The 17,511-nt window shown below is 62.7% G+C and overlaps 1 protein-coding gene across 1 annotated transcript; it reads right to left on the bottom strand.

The window, feature by feature from the left end:
- Positions 1-10,140: 10,140 nt before the first annotated feature.
- Positions 10,141-16,170, bottom strand: LOC126232325 (trichohyalin-like). The gene is made up of 5 exons (XM_049942604.1): positions 15,838-16,170; positions 14,024-15,471; positions 13,594-13,915; positions 12,029-13,303; positions 10,141-11,538 (listed from the first exon to the last, which is right to left on the bottom strand). The coding sequence occupies exons 1-5, from the start codon at positions 16,168-16,170 to the stop codon at positions 10,141-10,143; spliced, it is 4,776 nt and encodes a 1,591-aa protein (XP_049798561.1).
- Between the last annotated feature and the right edge of the window lie 1,341 nt (positions 16,171-17,511).

Here is a 17,511-nt window from a genome sequence, read left to right as displayed (position 1 = left end):
TGTTCCTGCGCACCTGCTCCTGCGCACCTGTTCCTGCGCAGCTGTTCCTGCGCACCTGTTCCTCCGCACCTGTTCCTGCGCACCTGTTCCTGCGCACCTGTTCCTGCGCAGCTGTTCCTGCGCAGCTGTTCCTGCGCAGCTGTTCCTGCGCAGCTGTTCCTGCGCAGCTGTTTCTGCGCAGCTGTTTCTGCGCAGCTGTTTCTGCGCAGCTGTTTCTGCGCAGCTGTTTCTGCGCAGCTGTTTCTGCGCAGCTGTTTCTGCGCAGCTGTTTCTGCGCAGCTGTTTCTGCGCAGCTGTTTCTGCGCAGCTGTTTCTGCGCAGCTGTTTCTGCGCAGCTGTTCCTGCGCAGCTGTTTCTGCGCAGCTGTTTCTGCGCAGCTGTTTCTGCACAGCTGTTCCTGCGCAGCTGTTCCTGCGCAGCTGTTTCTGCGCAGCTGTTTCTGCGCAGCTGTTTCTGCGCAGCCGTTTCTGCGCAGCCGTTTCTGCGCAGCCGTTTCTGCGCAGCCGTTTCTGCGCAGCCGTTTCTGCGCAGCCGTTTCTGCGCAGCCGTTTCTGCGCAGCCGTTTCTGCGCAGCCGTTTCTGCGCAGCCGTTTCTGCGCAGCCGTTTCTGCGCAGCCGTTTCTGCGCAGCCGTTTCTGCGCAGCCGTTCCTGCGCTGCCGTTTCTGCGCAGCCGTTTCTGCGGAGCCGTTTCTGCGCAGCCGTTTCTGCGCAGCCGTTTCTGCGCAGCCGTTTCTGCGCAGCCGTTTCTGCGCAGCTGTTCCTGCGCAGCTGTTCCTGCGCAGCTGTTTCTGCGCAGCTGTTCCTGCGCAGCTGTTCCTGCGCAGCTGTTCCTGCGCAGCTGTTCCTGCGCAGCTGTTCCTGCGCAGCTGTTCCTGCGCACCTGTTTTTGCGCACCTGTTTTTGCGCACCTGTTCCTGCGCAGCTGTTCCTGCGCAGCTGTTCCTGCGCAGCTGTTCCCGCGCACCTGTTCCCGCGCACCTGTTCTCGCGCAGCTGTTCTCGCGCAGCCGTTTCCGCGCAGCCGTTTCCGCGCAGCCGCTTCCGCGCAGCCGCTTCTGCGCAGCCGTCTCCGCGCAGCTGTTTCTGATTTTCTGATGAGACTTCACTGCAACAGCATGGGTGACGAACTCCGTACGCGCGCGTGGTCTAGAGATCCTACCACGCGCGTACGGGATTCAACTTTACATGTTCAACTGCCCAAAAAACATTGAACATGGAGGTACGCTCCTGTAACCAGAGGCTATAGAGTGTTTCTGCGCCGCTGTTTCTGCGCCGCTGTTTCTGCGCCGCTGTTTCTGCGCAGCTGTTTCTGCGCAGCTGTTTCTGCGCAGCTGTTTCTGCGCAGCTGTTTCTGCGCAGCTGTTTCTGCGCAGCTGTTTCTGCGCAGCTGTTTCTGCGCAGCTGTTTCTGCGCAGCTGTTTCTGCGCAGCTGTCTCTGCGCAGCTGTCTCTGCGCAGCTGTTTCTGCGCAGCTGTTTCTGCGCAGCTGTTTCTGCGCAGCTGTTTCTGCGCAGCTGTTTCTGCGCAGCTGTTTCTGCGCAGCTGTTCCTGCGCAGCTGTTCCTGCGCAGCTGTTTCTGCGCAGCTGTTTCTGCGCAGCTGTTTCTGCGCAGCTGTTCCTGCGCAGCTGTTCCTGCGCAGCTGTTTCTGCGCAGCTGTTTCTGCGCAGCTGTTTCTGCGCAGCTGTTCCTGCGCAGCTGTTCCTGCGCAGCTGTTTCTGCGCAGCTGTTCCTGCGCAGCTGTTCCTGCGCAGCTGTTTCTGCGCCGCTGTTTCTGCGCCGCTGTTTCTGCGCAGGTGTTTCTGCGCAGCTGTTTCTGCGCAGCTGTTTCTTCGCATCTGTTTCTGCGCAGCTGTTTCTGCGCAGCTGTTTCTGCGCAGCTGTTTCTGCGCAGCTGTTTCTGCGCAGCTGTTTCTGCGCAGCTGTTTCTGCGCAGCTGTTTCTGCGCAGCTGTCTCTGCGCAGCTGTCTCTGCGCAGCTGTCTCTGCGCAGCTGTTTCTGCGGAGCTGTTTCTGCGCAGCTGTTTCTGCGCAGCTGTTTCTGCGCAGCTGTTTCTGCGCAGCTGTTTCTGCGCAGCTGTTTCTGCGCAGCTGTTTCTGCGCAGCTGTTTCTGCGCAGCTGTTCCTGCGCACCTGTTCCTGCGCAGCTGTTCCTGCGCAGCTGTTCCTGCGCAGCTGTTCCTGCGCAGCTGTTCCTGCGCAGCTGTTCCTGCGCAGCTGTTCCTGCGCAGCTGTTCCTGCGCAGCTGCTCCTGCGCACCTGCTCCTGCGCACCTGTTCCTGCGCAGCTGTTCCTGCGCACCTGTTCCTCCGCACCTGTTCCTGCGCACCTGTTCCTGCGCACCTGTTCCTGCGCAGCTGTTCCTGCGCAGCTGTTCCTGCGCAGCTGTTCCTGCGCAGCTGTTCCTGCGCAGCTGTTTCTGCGCAGCTGTTTCTGCGCAGCTGTTTCTGCGCAGCTGTTTCTGCGCAGCTGTTTCTGCGCAGCTGTTTCTGCGCAGCTGTTTCTGCGCAGCTGTTTCTGCGCAGCTGTTTCTGCGCAGCTGTTTCTGCGCAGCTGTTTCTGCGCAGCTGTTTCTGCGCAGCTGTTCCTGCGCAGCTGTTTCTGCGCAGCTGTTTCTGCGCAGCTGTTTCTGCGCAGCTGTTCCTGCGCAGCTGTTCCTGCGCAGCTGTTTCTGCGCAGCTGTTTCTGCGCAGCTGTTTCTGCGAAGCTGTTTCTGCGCAGCTGTTTCTGCGCAGCTGTTTCTGCGCAGCTGTTCCTGCGCAGCTGTTTCTGCGCAGTTGTTTCTGCGCAGTTGTTTCTGCGCAGCTGTTCCTGCGCAGCTGTTTCTGCGCAGCTGTTCCTGCGCAGCTGTTTCTGCGCAGCTGTTCCTGCGCAGCTGTTCCTGCGCAGCTGTTCCTGCGCAGCTGTTCCTGCGCAGCTGTTCCTGCGCAGCTGTTCCTGCGTAGCTGTTCCTGCGCAGCTGTTCCTGCGCAGCTGTTTCTGCGCAGCTGTTCCTGCGCAGCTGTTCCTGCGCAGCTGTTTCTGCGCAGCTGTTTCTGCGCAGCTGTTTCTGTGCAGCTGTTCCTGCGCAGCTGTTTCTGCGCAGCTGTTTCTGCGCAGCTGTTTCTGCGCAGCCGTTTCTGCGCAGCCGTTTCTGCGCAGCCGTTTCTGCGCAGCCGTTTCTGCGCAGCCGTTTCTGCGCAGCCGTTTCTGCGCAGCCGTTTCTGCGCAGCCGTTTATGCGCAGCCGTTTCTGCGCAGCCGTTTCTGCGCAGCCGTTTCTGCGCAGCCGTTTCTGCGCAGCCGTTCCTGCGCAGCCGTTCCTGCGCAGCCGTTTCTGCGCAGCCGTTTCTGCGCAGCCGTTTCTGCGCAGCCGTTTCTGCGCAGCCGTTTCTGCGCAGCCGTTTCTGCGCAGCCGTTTCTGCGCAGCCGCTTCTGCGCAGCCGCTTCTGCGCAGCCGCTTCTGCGCAGCCGCTTCTGCGCAGCCGCTTCTGCGCAGCCGCTTCTGCGCAGCCGCTTCTGCGCAGCCGCTTCTGCGCAGCCGCTTCTGCGCAGCCGCTTCTGCGCAGCCGCTTCTGCGCAGCCGCATCTGCGCAGCCGCTTCTGCGCAGCCGCTTCTGCGAAGCCGTTCCTGCGCAGCCGTTCCTGCGCAGCCGTTCCTGCGCAGCCGTTCCTGCGCAGCCGTTCCTGCGCAGCCGTTCCTGCGTAGCCGTTCCTGCGCAGCCGTTTCTGCGCAGCCGTTTCTGCGCAGCCGTTTCTGCGCAGCCGTTTCTGCGCAGCCGTATCTGCGCAGCCGTTTCTGCGCAGCCGTTTCTGCGCAGCCGTTTCTGCGCAGCCGTATCTGCGCAGCCGTTTCTGCGCAGCCGTTTCTGCGCAGCCGTTTCTGCGCAGCCGTTTCTGCGCAGCCGCTTCTGCGCAGCCGCTTCTGCGCAGCCGCTTCTGCGCAGCCGCTTCTGCGCAGCCGCTTCTGCGCAGCCGCTTCTGCGCAGCCGCTTCTGCGCAGCCGCTTCTGCGCAGCCGCTTCTGCGCAGCCGCTTCTGCGCAGCCGTTTCTGCGCAGCCGTTTCTGCGCAGCCGTTTCTGCGCAGCCGTTTCTGCGCAGCCGCTTCTGCGCAGCCGCTTCTGCGCAGCCGCTTCTGCGCAGCCGCTTCTGCGCAGCCGCTTCTGCGCAGCCGCTTCTGCGCAGCCGCTTCTGCGCAGCCGCTTCTGCGCAGCCGCTTCTGCGCAGCCGCTACTGCGCAGCCGCTACTGCGCAGCCGCTTCTGCGCAGCCGCTTCTGCGCAGCCGCTTCTGCGCAGCCGCTTCTGCGCAGCCGCTTCTGCGCAGCCGCTTCTGCGCAGCCGCTTCTGCGCAGCCGCTTCTGCGCAGCCGCTTCTGCGCAGCCGCTTCAGCGCAGCCGCTTCTGCGCAGCCGCTTATGCGCAGCCGCTTATGCGCAGCTGTTCCTGCGCAGCCGTTTCTGCGCAGCCGTTTCTGCGCAGCCGTTTCTGCGCAGCCGCTTCTGCGCAGCCGCTTCTGCGCAGCTGTTTCTGATTTTCTGATGAGACTTCACTGCAACAGCATGGGTGACGAACTCCGTACGCGCGCGTGGTCTAGAGATCCTACCACGCGCGTACGGGATTCAACTTTACATGTTCAACTGCCCAAAAAACATTGAACATGGAGGTACGCTCCTGTAACCGGAGGCTATAGAGTGTTTCTGCGCCGCTGTTTCTGCGCCGCTGTTCCTGCGCCGCTGTTTCTGCGCAGCTGTTTCTGCGCAGCTGTTTCTGCGCAGCTGTTTCTGCGCAGCTGTTTCTGCGCAGCTGTTTCTGCGCAGCTGTTCCTGCGCAGCTGTTCCTGCGCAGCTGTTCCTGCGCAGCTGTTCCTGCGCAGCTGTTCCTGCGCAGCTGTTCCTGCGCAGCTGTTCCTGCGCAGCTGTTCCTGCGCAGCTGTTTCTGCGCAGCTGTTCCTGCGCAGCTGTTCCTGCGCAGCTGTTCCTGCGCAGCTGTTTCTGCGCAGCTGTTCCTGCGCAGCTGTTTCTGCGCAGCTGTTTCTGCGCAGCTGTTTCTGCGCAGCTGTTTCTGCGCAGCTGTATCTGCGCAGCTGTATCTGCGCAGCTGTATCTGCGCAGCTGTTTCTGCGCAGCTGTTTCTGCGCAGCTGTTTCTGCGCAGCTGTTTCTGCGCAGCTGTTTCTGCGCAGCTGTTTCTGCGCAGCTGTTTCTGCGCAGCTGCTTCTGCGCAGCTGTTTCTGCGCAGCTGTTTCTGCGCAGCTGTTTCTGCGCAGCTGTTTCTGCGCAGCTGTTTCTGCGCAGCTGTTTCTGCGCAGCCGTTTCTGCGCAGCCGTTTCTGCGCAGCCGTTTCTGCGCAGCCGCTTCTGCGCAGCCGTTTCTGCGCAGCCGTTTCTGCGCAGCCGTTTCTGCGCAGCCGTTTCTGCGCAGCCGTTTCTGCGCAGCCGTTTCTGCGCAGCCGTTTCTGCGCAGCCGTTTCTGCGCAGCCGTTTCTGCGCAGCCGTTTCTGCGCAGCCGTTTCTGCGCAGCCGTATCTGCGCAGCCGTTTCCGCGCAGCCGCTTCCGCGCAGCCGCTTCCGCGCAGCCGCTTCCGCGCAGCCGCTTCCGCGCAGCCGCTTCCGCGCAGCCGCTTCCGCGCAGCCGCTTCCGCGCAGCCGCTTCCGCGCAGCCGCTTCCGCGCAGCCGCTTCCGCGCAGCCGCTTCCGCGCAGCCGCTTCTGCGCAGCTGTTTCTGATTTTCTGATGAGACTTCACTGCAACAGCATGGGTGACGAACTCCGTTCGCGCGCGTGGTCTAGAGATCCTACCACGCGCGTACGGGATTCAACTTTACATGTTCAACTGCCCAAAAAACATTGAACATGGAGGTACGCTCCTGTAACCGGAGGCTATAGAGTGTTTCTGCGCCGCTGTTTCTGCGCCGCTGTTTCTGCGCCGCTGTTTCTGCGCCGCTGTTTCTGCGCAGCTGTTTCGGCGCAGCTGTTTCTGCGCACCTGTTCCTGCGCACCTGTTCCTGCGCAGCTGTTCCTGCGCAGCTGTTCCTGCGCACCTGTTCCTGTGCAGCTGTTCCTGCGCAGCTGTTCCTGCGCAGCTGTTCCCGCGCACCTGTTCCCGCGCACCTGTTCCCGCGCACCTGTTCCCGCGCAGCCGTTCCCGCGCAGCCGTTTCCGTGCAGCCGTTTCCGCGCAGCCGTTTCCGCGCAGCCGTTTCCGCGCAGCCGCTTCCGCGCAGCCGCTTCCGCGCAGCCGCTTCCGCGCAGCCGCTTCCGCGCAGCCGCTTCCGCGCAGCCGCTTCCGCGCAGCCGCTTCTGCGCAGCCGTCTCCGCGCAGCTGTTTCTGATTTTCTGATGAGACTTCACTGCAACAGCATGGGTGACGAACTCCGTACGCGCGCGTGGTCTAGAGATCCTACCACGCGCGTACGGGATTCAACTTTACATGTTCAACTGCCCAAAAAACATTGAACATGGAGGTACGCTCCTGTAACCGGAGGCTATAGAGTGTTTCTGCGCCGCTGTTTCTGCGCAGCTGTTTCTGCGCAGCTGTTTCTGCGCATCTGTTTCTGCGCAGCTGTTTCTGCGAAGCTGTTTCTGCGCAGCTGTTTCTGCGCAGCTGTTTCTGCGCAGCTGTTTCTGCGCAGCTGTTTCTGCGCAGCTGTCTCTGCGCAGCTGTCTCTGCGCAGCTGTCTCTGCGCAGCTGTTTCTGCGCAGCTGTTTCTGCGCAGCTGTTTCTGCGCAGCTGTTTCTGCGCAGCTGTTTCTGCGCAGCTGTTTCTGCGCATCTGTTTCTGCGCAGCTGTTTCTGCGCAGCTGTTTCTGCGCAGCTGCTTATGCCTAGCTGTTTCTGCGCAGCTGTTTCGGCGCAGCTGTTTCGGCGCAGCTGTTTCGGCGCAGCTGTTTCGGCGCAGCAGTTTCGGCGCAGCAGTTTCGGCGCGGCAGTTTCGGCGCGGCAGTTTCGGCGCGGCAGTTTCGGCGCGGCAGTTTCGGCGCGGCAGTTTCGGCGCGGCAGTTTCGGCGCCGCTGTTTCGGCGCGGCTGTTTCGGCGCGGCTGTTTCGGCGCGGCTGTTTCGGCGCGGCTGTTTCGGCGCGGCTGTTTCGGCGCGGCTGTTTCGGCGCGGCTGTTTCGGCGCGGCTGTTTCGGCGCGGCTGTTTCGGCGCGGCAGTTTCGGCGCGGCAATTTCGGCGCGGCAGTTTCGGCGCGGCAGTTACGGCGCGGCAGTTTCGGCGCGGCAGTTTCGGCGCGGCAGTTTCGGCGCGGCAGTTTCGGCGCGGCTGTTTCGGCGCGGCTGTTTCGGCGCGGCTGTTTCGGCGCGGCTGTTTCGGCGCGGCTGTTTCGGCGCGGCTGTTTCGGCGCGGCTGTTTCGGCGCGGCTGTTTCGGCGCGGCTGTTTCGGCGCGGCTGTTTCGGCGCGGCTGTTTCGGCGCGGCTGTTTCGGCGCGGCTGTTTCGGCGCGGCTGTTTCGGCGCGGCTGTTTCGGCGCGGCTGTTTCGGCGCGGCTGTTTCGGCGCGGCTTTTTCGGCGCGGCTTTTTCGGCGCGGCTTTTTCGGCGCGGCTGTTTCGGCGCGGCTGTTTCGGCGCGGCTGTTTCGGCGCGGCTGTTTCGGCGCGGCTGTTTCGGCGCGGCTGTTTCGGCGCGGCTGTTTCGGCGCGGCTGTTTCGGCGCGGCTGTTTCGGCGCGGCTGTTTCGGCGCGGCTGTTCCTGCGCGGCTGTTCCTGCGCGGCTGTTCCTGCGCAGCTGTTCCTGCGCAGCTGTTCCTGCGCAGCTGTTCCTGTGCTGCTGTTTCTGCGCAGCTGTTTCTGCGCAGCTGTTCCTGCGCAGCTGTTCCTGCGCAGCTGTTTCTGCGCAGCTGTTCCTGCGCAGCTGTTCCTGCGCAGCTGTTTCTGCGCAGCTGTTTCTGCGCAGCTGTTTCTGCGCAGCTGTTTCTGCGCAGCTGTTTCTGCGCAGCTGTTCATGCGCAGCTGTTCATGCGCAGCTGTTCATGCGCAGCTGTTTATGCGCAGCTGTTTATGCGCAGCTGTTTATGCGCAGCTGTTTATGCGCAGCTGTTTATGCGCAGCTGTTTATGCGCAGCTGTTTCTGCGCAGCTGTTTCTGCGCAGCTGTTCCTGCGCAGCTGTTCCTGCGCAGCCGCTTCTGCGCAGCTGTTTCTGATTTTCTGATGAGACTTCACTGCAACAGCATGGGTGACGAACTCCGTACGCGCGCGTGGTCTAGAGATCCTACCACGCGCGTACGGGATTCAACTTTACATGTTCAACTGCCCAAAAAACATTGAACATGGAGGTACGCTCCTGTAACCGGAGGCTATAGAGTGTTTCTGCGCCGCTGTTTCTGCGCCGCTGTTTCTGCGCAGCTGTTTCTGCGCAGCTGTTTCTGCGCAGCTGTTTCTGCGCAGCTGTTTCTGCGCAGCTGTTTCTGCGCAGCTGTTTCTGCGCAGCTGCTTCTGCGCAGCTGTTTCTGCGCAGCTGTTTCCGCGCAGCTGTTTCCGCGCAGCTGTTTCCGCGCAGCTGTTTCCGCGCAGCTGTTTCCGCGCAGCTGTTTCCGCGCAGCTGTTTCCGCGCAGCTGTTTCCGCGCAGCTGTTTCTGCGCAGCTGTTTCTGCGCATCTGTTTCTGCGCAGCTGTTTCTGCGCAGCTGTTTCTGCGCAGCTGCTTATGCCTAGCTGTTTCTGCGCAGCTGTTTCGGCGCAGCTGTTTCGGCGCAGCTGTTTCGGCGCAGCTGTTTCGGCGCAGCAGTTTCGGCGCGGCAGTTTCGGCGCGGCAGTTTCGGCGCGGCAGTTTCGGCGCGGCAGTTTCGGCGCGGCAGTTTCGGCGCGGCAGTTTCGGCGCGGCAGTTTCGGCGCGGCAGTTTCGGCGCGGCAGTTTCGGCGCGGCTGTTTCGGCGCGGCTGTTTCGGCGCGGCTGTTTCGGCGCGGCTGTTTCGGCGCGGCTGTTTCGGCGCGGCTGTTTCGGCGCGGCTGTTTCGGCGCGGCTGTTTCGGCGCGGCTGTTTCGGCGCGGCTGTTTCGGCGCGGCTGTTTCGGCGCGGCAGTTTCGGCGCGGCAGTTTCGGCGCGGCAGTTTCGGCGCGGCAGTTACGGCGCGGCAGTTTCGGCGCGGCAGTTTCGGCGCGGCAGTTTCGGCGCGGCAGTTTCGGCGCGGCTGTTTCGGCGCGGCTGTTTCGGCGCGGCTGTTTCGGCGCGGCTGTTTCGGCGCGGCTGTTTCGGCGCGGCTGTTTCGGCGCGGCTGTTTCGGCGCGGCTGTTTCGGCGCGGCTGTTTCGGCGCGGCTGTTTCGGCGCGGCTGTTTCGGCGCGGCTGTTTCGGCGCGGCTGTTTCGGCGCGGCTGTTTCGGCGCGGCTGTTTCGGCGCGGCTGTTTCGGCGCGGCTGTTTCGGCGCGGCTGTTTCGGCGCGGCTGTTTCGGCGCGGCTTTTTCGGCGCGGCTTTTTCGGCGCGGCTGTTTCGGCGCGGCTGTTTCGGCGCGGCTGTTTCGGCGCGGCTGTTTCGGCGCGGCTGTTTCGGCGCGGCTGTTTCGGCGCGGCTGTTTCGGCGCGGCTGTTTCGGCGCGGCTGTTTCGGCGCGGCTGTTTCGGCGCGGCTGTTCCTGCGCGGCTGTTCCTGCGCGGCTGTTCCTGCGCGGCTGTTCCTGCGCAGCTGTTCCTGCGCAGCTGTTCCTGCGCAGCTGTTCCTGCGCTGCTGTTCCTGCGCAGCTGTTTCTGCGCAGCTGTTCCTGCGCAGCTGTTCCTGCGCAGCTGTTCCTGCGCAGCTGTTTCTGCGCAGCTGTTCCTGCGCAGCTGTTCCTGCGCAGCTGTTTCTGCGCAGCTGTTTCTGCGCAGCTGTTTCTGCGCAGCTGTTTCTGCGCAGCTGTTCATGCGCAGCTGTTCATGCGCAGCTGTTCATGCGCAGCTGTTTATGCGCAGCTGTTTATGCGCAGCTGTTTATGCGCAGCTGTTTATGCGCAGCTGTTTATGCGCAGCTGTTTCTGTGCAGCTGTTTCTGCGCAGCTGTTCCTGCGCAGCTGTTCCTGCGCAGCCGCTTCTGCGCAGCTGTTTCTGATTTTCTGATGAGACTTCACTGCAACAGCATGGGTGACGAACTCCGTACGCGCGCGTGGTCTAGAGATCCTACCACGCGCGTACGGGATTCAACTTTACATGTTCAACTGCCCAAAAAACATTGAACATGGAGGTACGCTCCTGTAACCGGAGGCTATAGAGTGTTTCTGCGCCGCTGTTTCTGCGCCGCTGTTTCTGCGCAGCTGTTTCTGCGCAGCTGTTTCTGCGCAGCTGTTTCTGCGCAGCTGTTTCTGCGCAGCTGTTTCTGCGCAGCTGCTTCTGCGCAGCTGTTTCTGCGCAGCTGTTTCCGCGCAGCTGTTTCCGCGCAGCTGTTTCCGCGCAGCTGTTTCCGCGCAGCTGTTTCCGCGCAGCTGTTTCCGCGCAGCTGTTTCCGCGCAGCTGTTTCCGCGCAGCTGTTTCCGCGCAGCTGTTTCCGCGCAGCTGTTCCTGCGCAGCTGTTCCTGCGCAGCTGTTCCTGCGCAGCTGTTTCTGCGCAGCTGTTCCTGCGCAGCTGTTCCTGCGTAGCTGTTCCTGCGCAGCTGTTCCTGCGCAGCTGTTCCTGCGCAGCTGTTCCTGCACAGCTGTTCCTGCGCAGCTGTTCCTGCGCAGCTGTTTCTGCGCAGCTGTTTCTGCGCAGCTGTTTCTGCGCAGCTGTTCCTGCGCAGCTGTTCCTGTGCAGCTGTTTCTGCGCAGCTGTTTCTGCGCAGCTGATTCTGCGCAGCTGATTCTGCGCAGCTGTTTCTGCGCAGCTGTTTCTGCGCAGCTGTTCCTGCGCAGCTGTTTCTGCGCAGCTGTTTCTGCGCAGCTGTTTCTGCGCACTGTTTCTGCGCAGCTGTTTCTGCGCAGCTGTTTCTGCGCAGCTGTTTCTGCGCAGCTGCTTCTGCGCAGCTGTTTCTGCGCAGCTGTTTCTGCGCAGCTGTTTCTGCGCAGCTGTTTCTGCGCCGCTGTTTCTGCGCAGCTGTTTCTGCGCAGCCGTTTCTGCGCAGCCGTTTCTGCGCAGCCGTTTCTGCGCAGCCGTTTCTGCGCAGCCGTTTCTGCGCAGCCGTTTCTGCGCAGCCGTTTCTGCGCAGCCGTTTCTGCGCAGCCGTTTCTGCGCAGCCGTTACTGCGCAGCCGTTTCTGCGCAGCCGTTTCTGCGCAGCCGTTTCTGCGCAGCCGTTTCTGCGCAGCCGTTTCTGCGCAGCCGTTTCTGCGCAGCCGTATCTGCGCAGCCGTTTCTGCGCAGCCGCTTCTGCGCAGCCGCTTCTGCGCAGCCGTTTCTGCGCAGCCGTTTCTGCGCAGCCGTTTCTGCGCAGCCGTTTCTGCGCAGCCGTTTCTGCGCAGCCGTTTCTGCGCAGCCGTTTCTGCGCAGCCGTTTCTGCGCAGCCGTATCTGCGCAGCCGTTTCTGCGCAGCCGCTTCTGCGCAGCCGCTTCTGCGCAGCCGTTTCTGCGCAGCCGTTTCTGCGCAGCCGTTTCTGCGCAGCCGTTTCTGCGCAGCCGTTTCTGTGCAGCCGTTTCTGCGCAGCCGTTTCTGCGCAGCCGTTTCTGCGCAGCCGTTCCTGCGCAGCCGTTCCTGCGCAGCCGTTTATGCGCAGCCGTTTATGCGCAGCCGTTTATGCGCAGCCGTTTATGCGCAGCCGTTTATGCGCAGCCGTTTCTGCGCAGCCGTTTATGCGCAGCCGTTTATGCGCAGCCGTTTATGCGCAGCCGTTTATGCGCAGCCGTTTATGCGCAGCTGTTTCTGCGCAGCTGTTTCTGCGCAGCCGTTTCTGCGCAGCCGTTCCTGCGCAGCCGTTCCTGCGCAGCCGTTCCTGCGCAGCCGTTCCTGCGCAGCCGTTCCTGCGCAGCCGTTCCTGCGCAGCCGTTTCTGCGCAGCCGCTTCTGCGCAGCCGCTTCTGCGCAGCCGCTTCTGCGCAGCTGTTTCTGATTTTCTGATGAGACTTCACTGCAACAGCATGGGTGACGAACTCCGTACGCGCGCGTGGTCTAGAGATCCTACCACGCGCGTACGGGATTCAACTTTACATGTTCAACTGCCCAAAAAACATTGAACATGGAGGTACGCTCCTGTAACCGGAGGCTATAGAGTGTTTCTGCGCCGCTGTTTCTGCGCCGCTGTTTCTGCGCAGCTGTTTCTGCGCAGCTGTTTCTGCGCAGCTGTTTCTGCGCAGCTGTTTCTGCGCAGCTGTTTCCGCGCAGCTGTTTCCGCGCAGCTGTTTCCGCGCAGCTGTTTCCGCGCAGCTGTTTCCGCGCAGCTGTTTCCGCGCAGCTGTTTCCGCGCAGCTGTTTCCGCGCAGCTGTTTCCGCGCAGCTGTTTCTGCGCAGCTGTTCCTGCGCAGCTGTTCCTGCGCAGCTGTTCCTGCGCAGCTGTTCCTGCGCAGCTGTTCCTGCGCAGCTGTTTCTGCGCAGCTGTTTCTGCGCAGCTGTTTCTGCGCAGCTGTTCCTGCGCAGCTGTTCCTGCGCAGCTGTTTCTGCGCAGCTGTTTCTGCGCAGCTGATTCTGCACAGCTGATTCTGCGCAGCTGTTTCTGCGCAGCTGTTTCTGCGCAGCTGTTCCTGCGCAGCTGTTTCTGCGCAGCTGTTTCTGCGCAGCTGTTTCTGCGCACTGTTTCTGCGCAGCTGTTTCTGCGCAGCTGTTCCTGCGCAGCTGTTTCTGCGCAGCTGTTTCTGCGCAGCTGTTTCTGCGCAGCTGTTTCTGCGCAGCTGTTCCTGCGCAGCTGTTCCTGCGCAGCTGTTCCTGCGCAGCTGTTCCTGCGCAGCTGTTTCTGCGCAGCTGTTCCTGCGCAGCTGTTCCTGCGCAGCTGTTCCTGCGCAGCTGTTTCTGCGCAGCTGTTCCTGCGCAGCTGTTTCTGCGCAGCTGTTTCTGCGCAGCTGTTTCTGCGCAGCTGTTTCTGCGCAGCTGTTTCTGCGCAGCTGTTTCTGCGCAGCTGTTTCTGCGCAGCTGCTTCTGCGCAGCTGTTTCTGCGCAGCTGTTTCTGCGCAGCTGTTTCTGCGCAGCTGTTTCTGCGCAGCCGTTTCTGCGCAGCCGCTTCTGCGCAGCCGTTTCTGCGCAGCCGTTTCTGCGCAGCCGTTTCTGCGCAGCCGTTTCTGCGCAGCCGTTTCTGCGCAGCCGTTTCTGCGCAGCCGTTTCTGCGCAGCCGTTTCTGCGCAGCCGTTTCTGCGCAGCCGTTTCTGCGCAGCCGTATCTGCGCAGCCGTTTCCGCGCAGCCGCTTCCGCGCAGCCGCTTCCGCGCAGCCGCTTCCGCGCAGCCGCTTCCGCGCAGCCGCTTCCGCGCAGCCGCTTCCGCGCAGCCGCTTCCGCGCAGCCGCTTCCGCGCAGCCGCTTCCGCGCAGCCGCTTCTGCGCAGCCGCTTCTGCGCAGCTGTTTCTGATTTTCTGATGAGACTTCACTGCAACAGCATGGGTGACGAACTCCGTTCGCGCGCGTGGTCTAGAGATCCTACCACGCGCGTACGGGATTCAACTTTACATGTTCAACTGCCCAAAAAACATTGAACATGGAGGTACGCTCCTGTAACCGGAGGCTATAGAGTGTTTCTGCGCCGCTGTTTCTGCGCCGCTGTTTCTGCGCCGCTGTTTCTGCGCCGCTGTTTCTGCGCAGCTGTTTCGGCGCAGCTGTTTCTGCGCACCTGTTCCTGCGCACCTGTTCCTGCGCAGCTGTTCCTGCGCAGCTGTTCCTGCGCACCTGTTCCTGTGCAGCTGTTCCTGCGCAGCTGTTCCTGCGCAGCTGTTCCCGCGCACCTGTTCCCGCGCACCTGTTCCCGCGCACCTGTTCCCGCGCAGCCGTTCCCGCGCAGCCGTTTCCGTGCAGCCGTTTCCGCGCAGCCGTTTCCGCGCAGCCGCTTCCGCGCAGCCGCTTCCGCGCAGCCGCTTCCGCGCAGCCGCTTCCGCGCAGCCGCTTCCGCGCAGCCGCTTCCGCGCAGCCGCTTCTGCGCAGCCGTCTCCGCGCAGCTGTTTCTGATTTTCTGATGAGACTTCACTGCAACAGCATGGGTGACGAACTCCGTACGCGCGCGTGGTCTAGAGATCCTACCACGCGCGTACGGGATTCAACTTTACATGTTCAACTGCCCAAAAAACATTGAACATGGAGGTACGCTCCTGTAACCGGAGGCTATAGAGTGTTTCTGCGCCGCTGTTTCTGCGCAGCTGTTTCTGCGCAGCTGTTTCTGCGCATCTGTTTCTGCGCAGCTGTTTCTGCGAAGCTGTTTCTGCGCAGCTGTTTCTGCGCAGCTGTTTCTGCGCAGCTGTTTCTGCGCAGCTGTTTCTGCGCAGCTGTTTCTGCGCAGCTGTTTCTGCGCAGCTGTCTCTGCGCAGCTGTCTCTGCGCAGCTGTCTCTGCGCAGCTGTCTCTGCGCAGCTGTTTCTGCGCAGCTGTTTCTGCGCAGCTGTTTCTGCGCAGCTGTTTCTGCGCAGCTGTTTCTGCGCAGCTGTTTCTGCGCAGCTGTTTCTGCGCATCTGTTTCTGCGCAGCTGTTTCTGCGCAGCTGTTTCTGCGCAGCTGCTTATGCCTAGCTGTTTCTGCGCAGCTGTTACGGCGCAGCTGTTTCGGCGCAGCTGTTTCGGCGCAGCTGTTTCGGCGCAGCAGTTTCGGCGCGGCAGTTTCGGCGCGGCAGTTTCGGCGCGGCAGTTTCGGCGCGGCAGTTTCGGCGCGGCAGTTTCGGCGCGGCAGTTTCGGCGCGGCAGTTTCGGCGCGGCTGTTTCGGCGCGGCTGTTTCGGCGCGGCTGTTTCGGCGCGGCTGTTTCGGCGCGGCTGTTTCGGCGCGGCTGTTTCGGCGCGGCTGTTTCGGCGCCGCTGTTTCGGCGCGGCTGTTTCGGCGCGGCTGTTTCGGCGCGGCTGTTTCGGCGCGGCAGTTTCGGCGCGGCAATTTCGGCGCGGCAGTTTCGGCGCGGCAGTTACGGCGCGGCAGTTTCGGCGCGGCAGTTTCGGCGCGGCAGTTTCGGCGCGGCAGTTTCGGCGCGGCTGTTTCGGCGCGGCTGTTTCGGCGCGGCTGTTTCGGCGCGGCTGTTTCGGCGCGGCTGTTTCGGCGCGGCTGTTTCGGCGCGGCTGTTTCGGCGCGGCTGTTTCGGCGCGGCTGTTTCGGCGCGGCTGTTTCGGCGCGGCTTTTTCGGCGCGGCTTTTTCGGCGCGGCTGTTTCGGCGCGGCTGTTTCGGCGCGGCTGTTTCGGCGCGGCTGTTTCGGCGCGGCTGTTTCGGCGCGGCTGTTTCGGCGCGGCTGTTTCGGCGCGGCTGTTTCGGCGCGGCTGTTCCTGCGCGGCTGTTCCTGCGCGGCTGTTCCTGCGCAGCTGTTCCTGCGCAGCTGTTCCTGCGCAGCTGTTCCTGCGCAGCTGTTCCTGTGCTGCTGTTTCTGCGCAGCTGTTTCTGCGCAGCTGTTCCTGCGCAGCTGTTCCTGCGCAGCTGTTTCTGCGCAGCTGTTCCTGCGCAGCTGTTCCTGCGCAGCTGTTTCTGCGCAGCTGTTTCTGCGCAGCTGTTTCTGCGCAGCTGTTTCTGCGCAGCTGTTTCTGCGCAGCTGTTCATGCGCAGCTGTAGCTGTTCATGCGCAGCTGTTCATGCGCAGAGCTGTTCATGCGGCAGCTGTTTATGCGCAGCTGTTTATGCGCAGCTGTTTATGCGCAGCTGTTTATGCGCAGCTGTTTATGCGCAGCTGTTTATGCGCAGCTGTTTCTGCGCAGCTGTTTCTGCGCAGCTGTTCCTGCGCAGCTGTTCCTGAACAGGCCGCTTCTGCGCAGCTGTTTCTGATTTTCTGATGAGACTTCACTGCAACAGCATGGGTGACGAACTCCGTACGCGCGCGTGGTCTAGAGATCCTACCACGCGCGTACGGGATTCAACTTTACATGTTCAACTGCCCAAAAAACATTGAACATGGAGGTACGCTCCTGTAACCGGAGGCTATAGAGTGTTTTCTGCGCCGCTGTTTCTGCGCCGCTGTTTCTGCGCAGCTGTTTCTGCGCAGCTGTTTCTGCGCAGCTGTTTCTGCGCAGCTGTTTCTGCGCAGCTGTTTCTGCGCAGCTGTTTCTGCGCAGCTGTATCTGCGCAGCTGCTTCTGCGCAGCTGTTTCTGCGCAGCTGTTTCCGCGCAGCTGTTTCCGCGCAGCTGTTTCCGCGCAGCTGTTTCCGCGCAGCTGTTTCCGCGCAGCTGTTTCCGCGCAGCTGTTTCCGCGCAGCTGTTTCTGCGCAGCTGTTTCTGCGCAGCTGTTTCTGCGCATCTGTTTCTGCGCAGCTGTTTCTGCGCAGGCTGTTTCTGCGCAGCTGCTTAGCCTAGCTGTTTTCTGCGCAGCTGTTTCGGCGCAGCTGTTTCGGCGCAGCTGTTTCGGCGCAGCTGTTTCGGCGCAGCAGTTTCGGCCGCCGGCAGTTTCGGCGCGGCAGTTTCGGCGCGGCAGTTTCGGCGCGGCAGTTTCGGCGCGGCAGTTTCGGCGCGGCAGTTTCGGCGCGGCAGTTTCGGCGCGGCAGTTTCGGCGCGGCTGTTTCGGGCGCGGCTGTTTCGGCGCGGCTGTTTCGGCGCGGCTGTTTCGGCGCGGCTGTTTCGGCGCGGCTGTTTCGGCGCGGCTGTTTCGGCGCGGCTGTTTCGGCGCGGCTGTTTCGGCGCGGCTGTTTCGGCGCGGCTGTTTCGGCGCGGCATGTTTCGGCGCGGCAGTTTCGGCGCGGCAGTTTCGGCGCGGCAGTTACGGGCGCGGCAGTTTCGGGCGCGGCAGTTCGGCGCGGCAGTTTCGGCGCGGCAGTTTCGGCGCGGCTGTTTCGGCGCGGCTGTTTCGGCGCGGCTGTTTCGGCGCGGCTGTTTCGGCGCGGCTGTTTCGGCGCGGCTGTTCGGCGCGGCTGTTTCGGCGCGGCTGTTTCGGCGCGGCTGTTTCGGCGCGGCTGTTTCGGCGCGGCTGTTTGGGCGCGGCTGTTTCGGCGCGGCTGTTTCGGCGCGGCTGTTTCGGCGCGGCTGTTTCGGCGCGGTCTGTTTCGGCGCGGCTGTTTCGGCGCGGCTTTTTCGGCGCGGCTTTTTCGGCGCGGCTGTTTCGGCGCGGCTGTTTCGGCGCGGCTGTTTCGGCGCGGCTGTTTCGGCGCGGCTGTTTCGGCGCGGCTGTTTCGGCGCGGCTGTTCGGCGCGGCTGTTTCGGCGCGGCTGTTCCTGCGCGGCTGTTCCTGCGCGGCTGTTCCTGCGCGGCTTGTTCCTGCGCGGCTGTTCCTGCGCGGCTTTTCCTGCGCAGCTGTTCCTGCGTCTGGCTGTTCCTGCGCAGCTGTTTCTGCGCAGCTGTTTCTGCGCAGCTGTTCCTGCGCAGCTGTTCCTGCGCAGCTGTTTCTGCGCAGCTGTTCCTGCGCAGCTGTTCCTGCGCAGCTGTTCCTGCGCAGCTGTTTCTGCGCAGCTGTTTCTGCGCAGCTGTTTTCTGCGCAGCTGTTTCTGCGCAGCTGTTCATGCGCAGCTGTTCATGCGCAGCTGTTTTATGCGCAGCTGTTTATGCGCAGCTGTTTATGCGCAGCTGTTTCTGCGCAGCTGTTCCTGCGCAGCTGTTCCTGCGCAGCCGCTTCTGCGCAGCTGTTTCTGATTTTCTGATGAGACTTCAC

Source organism: Schistocerca nitens, unplaced genomic scaffold (genome assembly GCF_023898315.1).
Source record: "Schistocerca nitens isolate TAMUIC-IGC-003100 unplaced genomic scaffold, iqSchNite1.1 HiC_scaffold_468, whole genome shotgun sequence".
In the NCBI taxonomy this organism is placed as follows: Eukaryota; Metazoa; Arthropoda; class Insecta; order Orthoptera; family Acrididae; genus Schistocerca; species Schistocerca nitens.
The sequence above is the reverse complement of the archived record's forward strand: the minus strand, read 5'-3'. Positions and strand labels throughout refer to the sequence as shown.